Source organism: Miniopterus schreibersii, assembly GCF_964146895.1.
Source record: "Miniopterus schreibersii genome assembly, chromosome: 6".
In the NCBI taxonomy this organism is placed as follows: Eukaryota; Metazoa; Chordata; class Mammalia; order Chiroptera; family Miniopteridae; genus Miniopterus; species Miniopterus schreibersii.
Window position 1 is genome coordinate 27,045,963 of NC_138107.1, and position 19,674 is coordinate 27,065,636.

At 34.1% G+C, this 19,674-nt stretch overlaps 1 protein-coding gene across 1 annotated transcript in view; it reads right to left on the reverse strand.

Annotated features, from left to right (window-relative positions):
* EYS (eyes shut homolog) overlaps positions 1 to 19,674 on the reverse strand; it is a gene marked incomplete at both ends in the record, with an annotated part of 1,105,706 nt that overhangs the window by 725,706 nt on the left and 360,326 nt on the right. Inside the window, 1 exon segment of the mRNA XM_081140616.1 lies at positions 7,939 to 8,084. Within this exon segment, the coding sequence (XP_080996742.1) occupies positions 7,939 to 8,084 (146 nt within the window).

Genomic DNA, 19,674 nt, shown 5'->3' on the forward strand with positions numbered 1-19,674 from the left:
GAAATATGCTCCATGCCTGGCTTTGGGCCCCTTCCTTGGATGTCTGCTCCCATGACATAAGCCCACTGTTGTAGTTTGCATTCTGCTAAAATCAGATCCAGTTATGACGACCCAATTTATTCAGGAGATGATCTCGGAAAGTAAGAAAGAAGGAGTGGGGAGAATGAACCTAGACAATGATTAGAAGTTAGAAGAAGCCTTATTAAGATTATTGGTTTGTGGGGTGATTTTTAATGTGGTCTCATTTGTTTATTTTCTCCTTTGTTTCCCTTGCGCTAGAGGATGTATCGGCAAACGTATTGCTACAAGAGATGTCTGAGATTTTGCTGCCTACGGTTTCTTCTAGGATTTTTATGGTTTCATTACTTACATTTAAGTGTTTCATCCATTTTGAGTTTATTCTTGTGTATGGTGAAAGTTGGTGGTCTAATTTCTTTACTTTTTTTATTTGCATGTGCCTGTCCAATTTTTCACACACTATTTATTGAAGAGACTGTCTTTATTCCATTGTATGCTCTTACCTCCTTTGTCAAATATTAATTGAACGTAATGGATTGGGTCAATTTCTGAATTCTCTGTTCTGTTCCATTGATCCAGATGCTTGTTCTTGTGCCAGTACCAGGCTGTTTTGATTATAGTTGCTTTGTAGTACAGTTTGATATCTAGTATTGTGATCCCTCCAACTATGTTCTTCTTTCTCAAGACTGCTGTGGCTATTCACAGTCTATTTTTGTTCCATATAAATTTTTGGAATATTTGTTCTAGACCTGTGAAATATACCGTTTGTATTTTAACAGGGATTGCACTGAATCTATAGATTGCTTTCAGGTAATATGGACATTTTAATGATGTTAATTCTACCAAAATAAAAGGCTTCTGCACAGCAAAAGAAACCATCAACAAGATGAAAAGGGAACCCACTGTGTGGGAGAACATATTTACCAATGATATATTTGATAGAGATTAATATAAAAAAATATACAAGGAGCTCATACAACTTAACAAAAGGAAGACAAACAATCCAAGTATAATATGGGGAAAGGACCTAAATAGACACTTCTCCAAAGTGGACATACAGATGGCCAAGAGATATATGAAAAAATGCTCAAAGTCACTAATCATCAGATAAATGCAAATTAAAATGACACTGAGGTATCACCTCACACCTGTCAGAATGGCTACCATCAACAAATCAACAAATGACAAGTGTTGGTGAGGATGTGGAGGAAAGGGAATGTAGACTGCTGGTGGGAATGTAGACTGGTGCAGCCACTATGGAAAATAGTCTGGAGTTTCCTCAAAAAATTAAAAATGGAACTGCTACTTGACCCAGTGATCCCACTTCTAAGAATGTATCCTAAGAAACCCAAAACACCAATCATAAAGTATATGTGCACCCCTATGTTCATAGCAGTGCAATTTACAATAGCTAAGATCTGGAAATAGCCCAAGAGCACATCAGTGGATGAGTGGATAAAAAGCTGTGATACATTTACACCATGGAATACTATGCAGCTGTAAAAAGGAATAATTTCTTACCTTTTGACACAGCTTGGAGAAACCTTGATAGTATTATGCTAAGTGAAATAAGCCAGTCAGAGAAAGACAAGTACCACATGATCTCATTTATATGTGGAATGTAATAAACAAAAGAAACTGATGAACAAAATAGATCCAAAGACATAGAAGCATGGAATAGGCTGATGACTCTCAGAGGGAAGGCAGGGGTGAGTGGATGGGTAGGAAGAAATTAACCAAAGAATTTATATGCATATATGCATAATCCATGGACACAGACAATAGTGTGGTGAAGGCCGGGGACGGGTGGTGGGGGTGGGGTAAAAGGAGTCAATGGGGGGAAAGAGGGGGACATCTGTAATACTTTCAACAATAAAGGTAAATTTTAAAAAAAGATTACTGTTGTAGGCATTCCATTGATTGCACAGTGACCCTTTAAGAAGTAAATAATATATAAGCAGGATTCTCTGCCTGAAGAGAAGGCGATTGGAATATTTATAAACTGTCTTCCATCTCCTATTGTTTGGAGGGGGCCTTCAGGGCATTGGTTTCCCGTATTTTGGGCTGTGCATGCATGTGGGCTAAACTGGCTCTGTGGTGTAGAACGAGACCCTGGAGATGGAGCAGAGACTTAGCAAGCGCTTGACTTAGAAAACTTTCATTGTGAGGTGAGCTGAGAGCACTTAGAGCTACTCACTCAAAAGCAGCTGAAATCAGAGATTCGCAAAGATGACGTGACCTGAGTACCAGAGGGATTTGCTATATTTACCTCAGGAAGTACCAAGGCCTGCTTTCAGAAATATACCTGCAGGCCTGCCACCCTCCATGTGCTTTCTGGTCTTCACCATTCAGTTGACCCCAAATTCTACAAAAAGCCAACTGAGTACATCTTACTTTGTTTCTGCTTCTCATACCCAATGCTTCCCCAGGTTTGTACCATAATCTCTGTTTCTAATGGGGAGATTGTCAGTATTATAATGTTCTCGCATGGGGACACGGGTTATAGCTATCTTCTTCGAACTGGTCTCTGTACTTTAGAAGTTGTTGGGCCTTCATGAATAATCCTGATAGTTTGATCCACGCTTGTCTTTCGGGGGCTTACACCTGGTGAGAACCTGGGAAGAAGGAAGGCTGAAAGCTGAGGAATCAAAACCACCTCAGTGCCCTTCAAATTGAACTGCCCTATGACTATTATTTTTGGTACTCACTGGTCTTCAGCATCATTTTGATTAATAATTTGCTTGTATAATAAAGTATTTCTTAATGTTAGGATAAAAATATATTTCAGTTATATTTATAGAATTTCTCTAGGTCCAATTAATCTGTAAAATATCAGATGGACTCATTTATGCCATATAAATATCACTGCCTTAGAAAACTAAATATAAGTGGATAATGACCTATAAATATCTGATCATTGATAGGCTTTTAATAGGCAGTACATCATCTCAATCATTTTTTAGCATCTTATTTTGCAGGATATACAATCCTAACTGCTTCAAGATTATTATATATTATATAAAGAATCACCATTGATAAGGCTGCTATGCTTAATTGACTATTGGTATCTTTTTAAAAAGATTTATTATGGGTTAACAAGTAATATAAAAGGTCTAAATTTTATATTTTAGGTCACTTTTAATTTATTGCGTAGAACTATTTCACTTTGTAACATCAAGTCAAATTTTATTGCTTCTGAATTTAGAATTGTTGTTATGTATTCGCATATATATGCCTTTAATTCAGAATGAGCCAGATTTGCAGGGTTATGATTTTCAGCATACAGGGAGTAAAGACTTCTGAATGGTTTGCCACAGTTTCAATTAATCAACATTACAAAGTAAGAATTTTATTTCCTATTGGTACTGACATTAAACGAAAATGTTTCTTTTAATGTCATTATGGGAAGGAAATGAAAAGAACACTTAATACCAAGAAGTTATGTGCATTAACATGTAAAAAGTTAAAAAGTTATAATCAAGTACTACTAAGAAATCAATTCACCTAAAAGGTTATACACTTTCTCATTAAAAAAAAATACACACACACACATACACAAATGCCTTTAATGTCCTAGGCACTTTTCTAGACACTGAGATACAAAAGCGAACAAATGATAGAAAATATCTTGCCCTGAAAGACTCCCAACTCTAGTAGGAAGAGGTACAAAAAATAATTAAGTGATAGAATTATATAGTGATAGTTGCTATTAAGGATCCCCCCAAAATAGGTGGAAAGAACACAGTGTTATTTTTATATAATGTGGGTAGGCCTGTAAGAGGATCTCACAGCTTTATATATACATTATACATAATGTACAGAAAATCAAAGCTTCTTTACTGGTTTAACCTCTTATATTAATGATCCCATTACATAAAAATATAAATATCTGTGTTAGGCAAACATTCTCATCTTTATAGATGGTAAAGTATAATTTTGGTTCTTGGTATCTCTGTATCTCTACCTACCTCTTTATCTATATACATAGGTACGTGTGTTCAGATATATAATTGGCATCTCAGTCTTAAGCTAAACTAATTTGTCCATGGTCTTCCCTGACTTCTCTGTTTAAATTTGCCTCCCCAACTCCTAACCTACCCTGCTCCCCTATCATCTTTTTCCTACATAATTTTTTCTCACAACAATTAATATCATCTGCTGTATAACATATAAAGTTATGATCTCTCTCAGATATACCAATATTAAGGAGAAAATAAATATAAATAGATTATAATTGTGGTGTTTTTTTTTTAATAGTCATAGCTTTCTAGAAAAACTAGGGGAATTTAATTCTCCAGCCCTCCCTGGAAGAAGTTAGCAAGTTGCCAATCTCCGGTGCACGTGGCCTAAAATGATGGTTAAATTAGCTCAGAACTGATTATATGCATCTGCGGAGATGCTTTGGCTACTCTAATTACTGCATAGCAAGCTTACCTGAGAGCTCATACTAGACCCCAAACCAAGTGTGAAAACCCCTCTTTACAACGGCACGTGAGCTGGGTTTTTGTAACCTTCCAATAAATCCTTTTGAAGGAAACTCTTTTCTTTCAATACGAGAAGACTACAATAGAGTTAACCAAACACCAAGCATCATTTGCTGAATTCAGAAGTTAAATTTTCCTTGGAAAATAGGCCAGATAAATTCAGATTGAGAGGTTGAAAGGAAGTCCAAGAAAACCTTAATCCTTAAGTGGTCTTCCCATTAAGCAATTACACGGTACCTGCTCCCTGGCTGTCTCCTTATTAGAAGAACATCGTCCCAAAGCCTCCTGGTTTGTTTCTCTGCCTCTGTTATTGAAACTCTCCAGTCCATTCCCCACACAGTAGTCAAAGTACTTTAATAAGCATGTGAATTACCATGGGAGGACCTGGAGAGTATTATGCTAAGCGAAATAAGCCAGTCAGAGAAACACAAGTATCACATGATCTCACTCATATGAGGAATCTAATGAACAAAACAAACTGATGAACAAAATAGACCCAGAGACATGGAAGCATGGAACAGACTGAGGCATCTCAGAGGCAAGGGGGGAGGGAGGGTGGGAAGAGATTAGCCAAAGAATATATACGCATAGCCCATGGGCACAGACAATAGTGTGGTGAAGGCCTAGGGGGGTTGGGGGTGAGAGAGGGGTGGAGGGGGTCAATAGAAAAAAAGGAGGACATTTATAATGCTTTCAACAATAAAGATAAATTGAAGAAAAAAAAAGTAATGAGCACGTGGATTTATAAAAAAGCAACCACAACTTTTATTTTTAATCTCACACCTTCCTCAAATTACTGCCCATTTCTTGATTCCGTCATAAAACATAAAACCTTACTTTAATAAATTGTGTATAGTTACTCTCAGCAATTTAAATTCTCACATTCTCTCTTAAATCTCCTTCAAACAGACTTTGCACTCATCAGTCCAGCAGCAATGCTTCTTGACAATGTCACCAATGACATTTGCATTGCTAGCTCCCGTGGTTAATAGCCCTTATTTTACTTAGCCAAATAATAACACTTGACACTGTTGATCACTCCCTCTATTTGAAATTATTTACGTGGCTTTTCCGAACTCTCTCTTCCCTTGTTTTCCCTCCTGTATCACCGACCGCTCTCTTCTTTTGCTCGATCTCTCTCTCTCCTGTTCCCCTAAACATTGCAGTGCCCCTGGGCTCAGTCCTCGGTCCTTCTGCATTCTATCTACATTCACTCCTTTTATATTCCAGCCAGTATTACGGTTGTATATCTGAAGACTCACAAGTTAAGGTTTTCATTGCAGACTATCTCACACAGCCAACTGTGCCTTCAACTTCCCCACTGGGTTGTCTAATTGGCAACTCAATCGTACATTCTGAAACAATGCTAAGCACGGTAGCTTCCAAGGAAAACAGAGGGATTGTGAAAAAAATAAAAAAACATGTTAGTCCTTCACATTCTAGATGCCGGAACAGTGTGTTTCATCAAATAATTTTACAAAATGTGTTTCGCAGTCACATTGAGCTCAGTGTGTCATTTCTTATTTTAACACTGTGAGCAGCAGTAGCAAAACGACACCATGTAAATGGCATTGCCAGCTGAATATCTAAAGTCCCCGAAAGAAATCTCAATAATTTAGAAGATGAAGGGCAATATGACATTTAGAAAGAACACTGTTTTATAGACAGTAAGTAATGTTTCTTATTTAGGTAAGAAAATCTATAGATATTAGTCTTTAAATTGTTTTGGTTTTTTAACTTAAGCTGAGACTTTTGTGCATGTAACAACTGTTACCAAGGCAACTTTCTCTGAAGCCATCGAGATCCAGCAGGAAAGCTGCCTGCATGTCGTTTGTTCAGGTGACCAAACTTGCTCTTCCATTTTAATCACTTATTCAGGGAAAATATTTTTAGTTCTTTATCAGTTTTGCTTTCCAATCCCATTTCTGTTTACCGTTTTTTATTCCTGTGAGCAATCTAATATTAGTTTTACTTAACCAGTTTCCCTTAGAAGAGAAACCCAAAGGATCCCAGTGGTGTAGAATTCAAATAGTAATACATTGAGATTTGAGATTTTAATATATTCTTGCTGGATCCACATAATTAATATTGGTATATCAAAACAATACATTTTTATATTTTTATATTTCATACAGTTTCTCAACAGAACTTTAGAGGGCTGTAGTCCCATTTGTTTATTTTTCCTTTGTTTCCCTTGCCCTAGCAGATATATCAGCAAAAATATTGCTACAAGAGATGTCTGAGATTTTATTGCCTCTGTCTTCCAGGATCTTTAGGGTTTCAGTACTTACATTAAAGTATTTTATCCATTTTGAGTTTATTCTTGTGGTATAAGTTGGTGGTCCAGTTTATTATTATTTTTTGCATGTGCCTGTCCCATTTTCCCAGCACCGTTTATTAAATAGACTGTCTTTACTCCACTGTATGCTCTTACTTCCTTTGTCACATATTAATTGGACATAGAGGCGTGGTTGATGTCTGGGCTCTCTCTTCTGTTCCATTGATCTATATGCCTGTTTTGATGCCAGTACCAGGCTGTTTTGATTACAGTGGCTTTGTAATACAGTTTGATATCGGGTATTGTGATCACTCCAACTTTGTTCTTCTTTCTCAAGGTTGCTGAAGCTACTTAGGATCTTTTTTGGTTCCATATAAATTTTTGGAATATTTTTTCTAGATCTTTGAAATATGCCATTGGTATTTTAATAGAAATTACACTGAATCTATAGATTTCTTTGGGTGGTATGGACATTTTAATGATGTAAATCCTTCTAATCCATGAACATGATGTATGTTTCAACTTACTTGCATTTTCCTCAGTTTCTTTCTTCAGTGTCTTACAGTTTTCCGAGTAGAGAGCTAACTAATGCTTTCTACTTTTTTTAAGTTCCTTGATGACTTTTGCTTCTATATTTGGGTAGAATTTATGTTGTAAAATAATTGATAGTAGGACAACTAACTCCAAATCACATTTTTCTGCTATAACTTCAAATTCACAAAATCTCCCTGATTGATTTTTAGTATATAAGTGTATCTAAAGGAGCTAAACATATTTTTTTAAATGACAATTGTGTAATGGATATAATAGTATTATTTCTCTTACATTATTCATACACTTATATTTATTTTCTGTATTATAACCACATAAACATACTTCAGAAAAACTTCAATAGTAAAAAGCATAAAAATATAAAACACTTTGAAATATATAATCCACATAGTTTTTAGTCTTTAGCAAATTGTAGATGAAAAAGCATTTTTTTTTTTTTTTTGGTTTGTTTTTATTCATTTCTTTTATAAGAGACCAAGAATTTCCTTGGTCTTTCTGTCCTATTTGCACTTGACAGGTTATTTCAGGTTTTAGAGAGCAGTGTGAGGTTTCCATTGATTTACAGATAACAACAGGTTGATAAAGGCAGGGTAGAGGGACGTTTACCTGTGTGACCAGGAGCACAGAGGCAGTTATATGCACCGGTTCTGTTGACACAATGAACTCCACCTAGACAAGGTTTGATTTCACATTTATTCATATCCAGTTCACAGAGAGATCCATGGTACCCAGGTTCACAATTACATAAAAATCTAGAGAAAAGGGGGAGAATGAGAAATAACATGTAACAGCAAAAACCATTTCATTATATAAGTAATGGTAATGTATATATACATTTTAGATCTCTAGCTAAATTTAAATAAATGATGTTTCCATTTCATTCTTTTTCTTTGAAGAAAATACAATTTGTTTTTTTTTTTGGTTCTTAACCTCAAGGGTTCCCCAAATGAAATTTGAAACTGGCCCCTGTATATGGAGGGCAAGAAAAGACTAAAGAAAGAGGCAGATCCATCCAGATCGGTAGGTGGTGGGTTTAGTAAGCAAGGGAGCTTACATCCTGGGCAGCCACAGGATGAACAGATCTCCATACTCGCCCACCAGAGTCTTAAAAGTTTATATAGAGGCCTTACAGGATTCAGTCACATGCACATTGCAGATAGTCTCAATAACACCTCCCTCTCTCAAGGCCACTTCTCAATCCTTAAAGTGTCTCCTAGTGTAGGAACAGTGGGTGGAGCGAACATTACAGGACAGTGGAGGAGGTAAGAAGCCTCAGACCACATGGATCCTGCTTGAAGGTCAACTGTCAGCCACAACCACTAAATAAATTCTTTCAAACTTCAAGATATTTTTCCCCTTAAACATTCTTTATGTGAGAATTTTTAAAAAGAGAATGTGTTTGGATACATAATTAATGAAACTTTGATAAATACTATTGAGCTTACTTCTGTAATTGTATTAACTTTATTATTATTAAGTATAAACTTTTAACTATACTTTTGGCAGATGTGAGATAAATTGGATGTAATTCTATAATTAGATATCAGGTTCAAAGTATCACACACTTAATAGAGGGAGTGACCTGCAAAAACCTTGTCATTGAAAATGGTTTCCAGAAACTTCATCTGAACCCCCTTTAATGTGCAGCTGCCCCATCTTTATCTTATTCACTGACCTCTGATGAGCCTGAGTTGCTGAGTTCAGATTTGTCCTCCAGACTTACTTGGAAGAGTTTCTTTGGTCCTATATGGATTTCTTTTTATTGATTCAGACCTTGTCTCAATTGATCTTTGATTTCTTTCCTCTGTAGTCTAAGCTGTGGCATATATATATATATATATATATAACTGTATGTGGTAGAATTGCCCTGAGATTATTTTTAGTCTATTTCTAGATATTATACTGACTATGTCTTTGTCTCAATGCCTAGTCAGTGTGTATCTACTTGCCCAGATGGTGGTCCTCCAGGAGGCAGCCAATCAATGACTCTCATCATTGATGTTTCTATCTCTCTCTCTCCCTCTCCCTTCCTCTCTCTAAAATCAATAAAGATATATTTTTTTAAAAAAACAAAAACAAACAAAAGACATGAACAGTCTATTTTATACTTGTAACATAAAGATTCTTATATTAAAATTTTATAAAGAAGTTAAATAAATCCTTTAGATAATATATTTTAATTATTAATCAGTTTTAAAATATGACATCAAATTTATCTGTTATATTTCATTTTTAACAAATACAGGCATATTTATATATAATGAAAAATAATTAGTTTTTTAAAAATTTGCACATGAAAAATGTCAAATTTAATATTAATCTAAGAGAATACTGCATATGCTAAGATATGCGCAGTTTGTTTGTTTCCATTTATCCAACATCTTTAAGATGCTGTACTTTAAGATGTACATTCTGTATACCTCAAGCAAAAATAAAAAGTAAACTATTTTTATCCCAAATATTTGCTCCAGAGGATGATTACCTTTAAGACAGTCTTTGTATGTTGTTATTATAATTTTACTGCATATGGATGTGGATAGACTTGAAACAATGCTGTTATGGCAAAGTGTTCAGTAGAACAGAGTTCATCTGAATTAATAAGTGGTGTCTAAGCAAACAATTTATTTTAAATATGTACAGATTTTTATCATCTACTTAAATGCACATTATTCACTTTCAACTTTGTAACAGTAAAGAACTGATAAATTCATAAATATCTAACACTGATTGGTCACAATAGTTTTGTTCGTAATGAACTGGTTATAATAATAACAACAGCCAAACATTTAAAAAGTAGTTTTCTTCTATATTCTTTGAATGGACCAGCCAGTGTTATTGTAATTTTTCTGGTGAATTCTCTATTTAGGTATAAATTTTTAGCAGATCAATATTGTTGTCAGTGATCTAAGTGAACTGATTACTGTGGCTTAAAAAGACATTAGTTCTATTGGATAACATACGTTATCAATTGTCAGAAAATGTCAATTCCAGTGTCTAGCTTTGCAATGGCTTTGAAAATAAATTGAGGTAGACATCCAAATGCTATCATATATCAAGGCATTCATCTTTAAGTGATGTCATTAGGATAAATTATTAATTGTTGCAGGCCTTAGTTTCAAAAACCAAAAGAGTAAATGGAACATATTAAAAACATGGATGTAATCATGAAGCATATTATGTAATAATTACTGCTTTTAATATTTTTACTATAGGTCTGTAGTTTAATTTGTAATAAATATACCATTGTTGTTGAGTTGATTATTTCAAAGATTTCTAACAGTTAATATCAATATGCTAAAATAAACAAAAAAAATTTAATCAAAAAACATTCTTACAAAGCAAAAGTGATATAAAAATGTAATTAGTCATTTTCTAGCTGCTCATAGATTTTTTTTTACCTTTGAAACATTTTAATGCACTGTAAATGGCTTTTATTGTAACAACATAAAGTAACTTTTTGAGAATAGAATAATCAACACCCATGTACCTATCATCCATATTTAATACATTTAATATTTTTCCAGGTTGCTAAAGAATTTTAAAAGGAAATGTATGTAATGAATATATTTGAAACCTGTTTTTATATATGCATATTATTTATTCTCCATTCCTCTTTACAAAAAGGAGCTCACTATTCTTAGGATGGTATGCATTCTTCAAAATATGTTTTATTATTTTATTAAATATTTTTACTAGCTCCTAAATTAAATAATTAGGTGTAAATCTAAAAATATTTGCACACAACTCATATAAAGAAACCACAAAATGCTGGTGAACAAAGTAAAAGAAAAACTAAACAGAGAGACATGTCATGCTCATGGATAAAAAGACTATATTTTCAAGATATCAATTCTGCCCAACTTGATCTCTAGATTCAATGAAATAACAAGCAGAATCCCAGTGAGTTATTTTGTGGATATTGACAAAATGATCCTAAAGTTTATATGTAGAGGAAAAAGACCCAGAATACAATGTTGAAAGGAATATAATATTAATAAGAACAAATTAGAAGACTGACACTGCCTGACCTAAAGACTTACCATGAAACTATAGTAATCAAGACAGCGTGTTATTATTAAAATAATAGATAAATAGATCAATGGAACAAAATAGAGAGCCCAGAAATAGACCCACATGAATACTGTCAACTGAGCTTTGACAAAGGGGCAAAAGCAATTCAATAGAGAAAAGATGGTCTCTTCAAAATGGTACTGGAACAGCTGAACATCTACATGAAGAAAAAGAAAGAATTTAGACATAGACTTCACACTTTTTTATATAAATTAATGCAAAATGGGTCTCAAACATAGTGCAAAATGAAAATTAGAAAGCTCTTTGAAGATAACAAAGGAGAAAATCTAAATGACCTTGGTTTTATCTTTGCAATATGGCATCAAGGGCATAATCCATGAAAGAAAGAGATGATAAGCTGGACTTTATTAAAATTAAAAAAAATTCTGTCCTGTGACAGACAATGTCAAGACAAGCCACAGGCTGGAAGAAAATATTTGCAAAAGATATATCTAATAAAAGACTATTATGCATAATATACAAAGAACTCTTAAAACTTAATAAAACAAACAACCCAACTAAAAATGGGCCTTAACAGACAGACACCTAAACAAAGAAGACATAGTGATGTAAAATAAGCATATGAAAAGATGCTCCACACCATGTGTTATCAGAGAAATGCAAATTAAAAAAACCACGAGATACCATTACTCACCTCTTGGAATACCCAAATTTCCATGACACTGACAGTACCTAATGTTCATGAGAATGTGAAGCAGTAGGAACTCTCATTCACTGCTGATGGAAATGCAAAATGGTAGTCACTTAGGAAAATAGTTTAGCAGTTTCTTAAAAATATCTTTCTAAATAATATGTTGCATATATTATTCTGATAGTTTCTTTTCCCACTCATCATATATTTCAGTAAACATTTAAGCAGTGTATATTTGTATAGCTTATTCATAGTAAAAAATATATAGTTTTCTGTTTATTATATCATATTTTTGTTAATTATTTTATTGTTTTTAAATTTTCACCATTGTAGACATACCACATATGTATAATCTTAGACATATCTTTGTGTACCCATCTTGAAGATGTTCATGTGTGAATGTACACATATACTTTACAACACTTTCCTCAATGTAGTTCTTTATCATCCCATGAGCAGTGGATGAGATTCTACTGGTCCTTGGAGAGACATATAATATCTCATTTTATTTTAGGTTTCCTTATTATTTGCTTCCTGACCACTTAAATTTCTTCCTCCTTGAATGGCTTGTTCATATTCTTTACTTATGTTTTCTTATATCCTCCAAACCTTAAACTGATTTCAGTAATGCTTAGTGCACATATTTTTTGTGATCATCTACTCAATTATCATTGACAACTTATTGTCTCAAACACAATTCAGAGGGGTCTTGTTGGGCCCCACTCAAGTACAGATTGAAAAGACAAAAAGTTGATGTGTTGAAGGCATTTTCAAAACAGACTTTCTTTTCTAGATTAGTTTAAGGTTCACAGACAAATTAAGCTGAAAGTACAGTGTTTCCATATAGCTCTTCTCCCTGCTATCAACATCCCCCACCACAGCAGGACATTTATTTCAATCAAGGAACCTACACTGACTTTATTATCACCCAAAGTCCACAGTTTACATTAGGGTTCACTCTTGGTGTTGTGCATTCTATGGGCTTTGACAAATATATAATGCATGCCCACTATTATAAGAGCATACAGAATGGGTTTCAATGCCCTAAATATTTTCTGAAATATCCCTATTTTTCCGTCCTTCCCCCCTAACTGCTGGTAACCACTGATTTCTTTATTATCTCTGATATTTTGCTTTTTCCATAATGTTATATAGTTGGAATTATATCATATGTAAGCCTTTTAAGATTGGTTTCTCTAATTTGGTAATATGTATTTAAAATGTATCCATGTCTTTTCATGACTTGATAGCTCATTTCTTTTCAGTGCTGAGTAATATTCCATTACCTGGACATACCAGAATTTATCTATTCACTTCCTTATGAGCATCTTGGTTATTTCCAAGTGTTGAAAATTACAAATAAAGCTGATGTAAACATCTGTGTACAGGTTTTTGAGTGGATGGACATGGTTTCTACTCATTTGGGTAAATACCAAGCGGTACCATTGTTGGATGGTATTGTAAGTTTAGTAAGAAACTGCCCAACTGTCTTCCAAAGTGGCTGCCATATATTTTTTAATCCAGAAGTAAATCGCCATGGGGTTTAAAATATCTCCTGTTCATTGCACCATCTTCAAAGAATGTCTCTGAACAGAGGCTAGGACAATTTCATTCCTCCCTTCCTTTCTGATCTCTGGGGAGGACCTCTGAAAAAAGATGCCAGCACTGTGCAGTGCAACATTAATCAGATGGTAAAAAGCCATATCCAGAGACCTCCAACATCTGTTTCTTATCATGAAGAGTTTATATTTCAATCATGGTTCAGTCAGTGCATTGTATTGGCAGCAGAGTTCTTAACATGAGCAGGGCTTGAAGATTAATATTCACAAAAACTCTTCAGCAATCTGCATGTTGAGCTGTCAGGGTAATCACCATTAATAGCTGGTTATTTTCCATCAAGCTTTTTAGGATTTTCTCAGTTTGAGAAACACTTTGCTGCCATCAGCTAGATTGAAGGGTCAATATCAACCATATAATCAATTCAGCTCTCTGTAAATGAATCCATTGTTCTTGTTTCATGAATACACCACATGGGTTCTCTTTTAAGCACAGGGCATGTGGGATGGCTTCCTCCTGTAGCAATTTGAGATCTCACACTGAAACTTGGGAAAGCAGTCTTCAGAAGCCATATTAGAAATTCATATGAAAAGTCTTCATTTAGACTTTTAAGGTCATTCTACTATTTATTCCATGTTAGTCTTGGACTCAGAGCTATCTCTTGGGGTCCATGCAGGGCAAATTGAAAATGCCAGGCAGTTAATGCCCTGTACTTCAGTGTGCATATGCTCTGTGGGCCCTTATCCACTGACTAATCATATCTTCTGTTCAGTTGATAACATTTAAAAAAAATCTTAATTCTTTACCACTTTTTTTTCCTTTCCAGAGCTTCATGATGGGAAGAGTGGCTCATTTGCCCCACACTTTCAGGCTTGGTCATGATTCTGTTTTTGGATAGTGATCTATAGGTAAAGGAGCAAGGGTGCTATTTCAGAGCCTAGGGCTTAAGAAGGTTTGCATGCTTCTGTTCAATCTCTTAAGCCTCTGCCACTCCATAAGAAGACCATGCTAGTCAAGTAAGGATGAAAGACATTTGGAACAGAGACATTTTGGCTGACATAACAGACCCATAAACACTCCTCCTGCCTCAGCCATGTGCCAGAGAACCCTAGATGAATGTAACCTAGATAAATTAGCCAAACTACAGGAGACCATAGATATGAAAATAATAATAAATAATTGCTATCTTTAACCACTGAGTTTTTCAGGTTTTTTGCTAAGCAACAACAGCAAACTAATATAGTCCATGTAGTAATTGTAAAGGAGTTCATGCCCCCTGTAGACAGAGGAAAAACATGATTAAGGAATTTAAATATCTGTATTCACTTTAATCTCCCTTTTTAGTAGAGCCAAAACTTCTCAGGTGTCTTAGGGAATCTGTACTTCTCTGCATACAAGCCTTCTTCTAAATGCCACTGGGGAAAAAAAGGCTTATAAACTGTTGCCAGTTTTACCTGGTCACTCCCAAATATTTCTCACTGGTTCTAGCCTATAAAAGGAATTATATTCCACCTTTGCTGATGAAAGATGGAACACTTAACTAGAAACAGATAGCCTATACCCTAAGAGTTGTACAACCCCACCAATTTATATTGTCACAAAGTTGGTCAGACAAAAGGAGAATAAACATAAGACTTAAATGAGCTAACATTGTCATGGATGGAGAGAGAAGATTTAATATGCTAATATGAGCATCTGGGTGTGGTGTAAAATATGCTAGCTAATCAAAGACAGGGATTAACTTTAGCTTAGATTGTTAAAGTAAAGGGCCAGCATTTCTTGGTGTATAATAGAGGGAGCAATGCATAGGCTCATTGTTACAGAAATGTTTGAATGAATCAGTTATACCTAAACTGCTCAGTTACCCATTCATTTTTATCCTCAGAGAATATAGGAGAGAACATTCCATTCACCTAGAAAGAAACTCCATTCACCCAAGAGGATACTCCAGTTACCAATATTAAGCACAAGATTGGTGAGGAGGAGGCACTAGTGTCTTTGTAAGCTCTATGATGATTGTCCTTTATAGGCTGGACATAACCATGTAGGATGCTGCAGTGAAGTCGGGTTCCCTGATATGAATTAGAATGATGGGATCCAAGCACAGATAAAGCTTGTTGAATGTGCTTGCCTATCAGATAAAAAATTGAGCAAATAACCGTACAAATCAGAGAAACAGAATGGTGATTGATGGATTGATTCACATGTATCTTTGGCAAATGCTAATCACTGAATCAGTGATGGGTTACTAGAAATGAATTATATGGACAATCTGTTATAGTGCTACTTTACATATATATATGTGTGTGTGTATTATATATAGATATAGATATAGATGATATAGATGATATAGATATAGATATAGATATAGATATAGATATAGATATAGATATAGATATAGATATAGATATATATAGATATATATATAGATATATATAGATCTATCTATCTATCTATATATATATCTGCAGGGCAGAAATATAGTTTAACTTGCTTTTCTAAGGATTCTTAAGGTCTTACAGAACTTCAGACCTAAGCTATGTCTCATGCTCAGTCAAGTGCCACTGAAGTAGACTCTGGCAACATAGCCAAATGTGTTACATGTACCTTCCTGAAGCCTCCTCAGAGAGATCTGAAGCCATTTACCGGTATGACTTTACTAATGAAAGAAAGATATGCAGACCTTTTAGAAGTTATTGGTTATTAGCTCTGAACTTATGATTATCTTTGAAATAACTCTGTTCCACCAGTAAGAATACAAGATTATTTAAGTTTGGTAGATTGGTCATAAATCTATGTCTTGTTTTATTTTGCTTTCCCCCACAGTTCCTGAATATTTAGTGTAGTCAGTATACTTAGCAATAAACCGAATTTCCACATTGGAATAAGGTCTTATAAAGGGAAGCCCAACTGGAAGACAATGAAATGTCCCTTCATACTCATTCAGACTTTAAACTGAAAGCAATTCTGCATTTCTAGGGGACTTCTAGTGTTTACCATGCCCTAGAAAGGCTTGAGCATTGCAGGGGTAGTGATTCAAAGCATATTCCCATTTACTTCACCAGACTGGAAAGTGCAAATGCCCTAGAAAATTATAGAAATAATAGAAGGTTACCGGAAACTTAAGCATATTTTAATACAAATTTTAACAGCGATTCTAGATTTTGGATCTCTATAAAGACAGATAGACATAGCCCTTGGTACTTAGAGAGCAACTGTGACATAGCAAATAAGTCTTTTTTAATCTTAATCAATGAAATGCCCAGTTGAATTTGTCCAACTTTTTTAAAAGATATTTTAAAAGACCAATATTAAAAAATATCAATTCTTCTCAAATCAATCTACAAATTCAATAGAATTTCAATTAAAATTCTGTCTGGTCTTTGATTGTTTAGATATAGGGATTTATGCAGAACATAGTTGATTGTAACAGAAAAAATATGTCAAATACAACTAAAGCTTTCTAAAGATTAAAAATATGAGATGTCTCACCCTACCAGTATTGAGATATTTGAAAGGTAAGTAATTAAGATTTCTGGTACCGGCATGACAAATTAAACTAAGTAAACAGAATAGAAGCAGAGAAATAGACATATTCACATATGGAATTTGATCTGCAATCACGAAAGCATTGCAGATCAGGCAGATCTATGTATAAAAGGCTGACTTATTCAATACATGTAGCCAGCATAATTGGTTATTCATATGAAAAAAATAAACTCAAATTACTACCTAATATTACACATACAAAATTCCAGATAGATTAAAATTTAAATATAAATGGTAGAACTTTAAATATTTTAAAAAGAAATAGAAGAAACATATTTTTCCCCTAAGGTAACATTTTTTTCATTTTTATTAAATTTATTGGGATGACATTGGATAATAAGACTATATATATCTCAAGTGTACATTTCTATGATAAATGGTCTTCATATTGTATTGCATGCCCACCACCCAAAGTCAAATCATTCTCCATCACTATAAATTTGACCCCCTTTACCGTTTACTACTCTGCCAACCCCCTTCCTTCTAGTAACCACCATATTATTATTGCCTATGTCTATGAGGGTTTTTTATTTTTCTTGTTTGTTCATTTGTTGCTTTCAATTTTATACGCCACATATGAGTGAAATCATATAGCTCTTAGCTTTTCTGGCTTACGTCACTTAGCATGATATTCTCAAAGTCTATCCAAATTGTCACAAATGGCAGTATCTCATCATTTCTTATGGCTGAGTATTACTCTACTCTACGTATGCACCACATCTTCTTTCTCAAATCATCTATCAAAGGACACTTCAGTTATTTCCATGTCTTGGCCACCATGAATAATGCTGCAATGAACATAAGGGTGCATGTGTCTTTGCAAATAAATGTTTTCAAATTTTTCATGTAGGTACCCAGAAGAGGACTTGCTGGGTCATATGGTAACTCTATACCTAATCTTATGAGGAATCTCCATGCTGTTTTCCACAGTGGTTGTAAAAACTGACTGGGTCAAAGAAGAGATCAAAAGCTATATAGAGACAATTTCAAAACTTTTGGGATGCAGGGAAAGCAGTAATATGAGGGAAGTTCATATCATTAGAGGTCCATCTGAAGACACAAGAAAACTCTCAAGGAAACAACCTAGCATTCCATCTTAAGAACTTGAAGAAGAAGAACAGAAGCACCCAAAGTCAGTAGAAGAAAGGAAATCATAAAAATTAGAGCAGAATTGAATGAAATAGAAAACAAAAAAACTATATAAAAAAATAATACAACAAAGAGCAAATTCTTTGAAAAGATTAATAAAATTGACAACCCCTTGGCTAGACTCATTAAGGAGAAAAGAAGAAACACATATTAACAAAATCAGTAATGAAAGAAGTTACCACAGACATCACAGATATACAAAGGATTATATAGAAGGCTATGAAAGACTATATACCACCAAGTTCAATAACTTAGAAGAAATGGATACACTCCTAGAAATATATAACCTTCCTAGACTAAGTCATGAAGAACTGGAAAATCTAAATGGACTCATCAACAGTGAGGAAATTGAAACAACCATCAAAAATCTACCAAAAAATAGAAGTCAAGGACCAGATGGCTTCACCAGTGAATTCTACCAAGTGTTCTAAGAAGATTTGATACTTATCCTTCTCAAACTCTTCCAAAATATTAAAGAAGAGGCACTAAATACTTCCTAACACATTTTGTGAGGCCAACATAGCTCTGATACCAAAACCTGGCAAGGATAACACAGAAAAAGGGAAAATTACAGACCAATATCTCTCGTGAATACAGATGCAAAAGTCCCAAGGTAAACATTTTTAAAAAAGATTTAAAAAGCAAACCATGTACAAACTAATCAATTAATTCAATTAAAATTAACTTTTTAGCACTCAAAACTCATCATAAAAAAGGTGACATGTCAATACCGGCAGAAGATATTTTCAGTACACACAACTAACAAAATAATTAACAATTAGAATATATAAAGATTCTTACAAATCAACAAAAGGAGGACATTAAAAGGTAGATGACATAAGTAGGCATTTCTAGATAGAAAAAATCAATATCTTGAAATGTATAAAAAAATACTCAACCTTATAAGTTATCATGAGAATACAGAGAAAAACCACAAGGATATATAATTTTACACACAGCAGCTAAGCTCAAATCGGATAATATGACAATGCAAATAGAAATACTTATCTTTTGCTGAGTGTGAATGTTCCATTTTCAAAGCAAAATAAAATTTAAAAACCCCCACATGATATAGTAAATGTGAAAATGTCAACCTAATGGTTCAACTAATCTATTTCTAGGTATAAAGCTTAGAGTAACACTAGTACTTATGGATTTGGAAAAATATTTAAAAACTTGAATAGTATTATTATTTCTAAGAAAGAAGAGGTAAATAACCCCAAAATCCATGTCCCAGAGAATAATAAATAAATGTTGGCATATATTTAAGTGGAATATTCTATGATAGTTGAAAATAAACAACAGATAAAAATGCATTAATAGATAATGCAGAAATGCCAAGTTCAACAAAATAAACTCTTTCA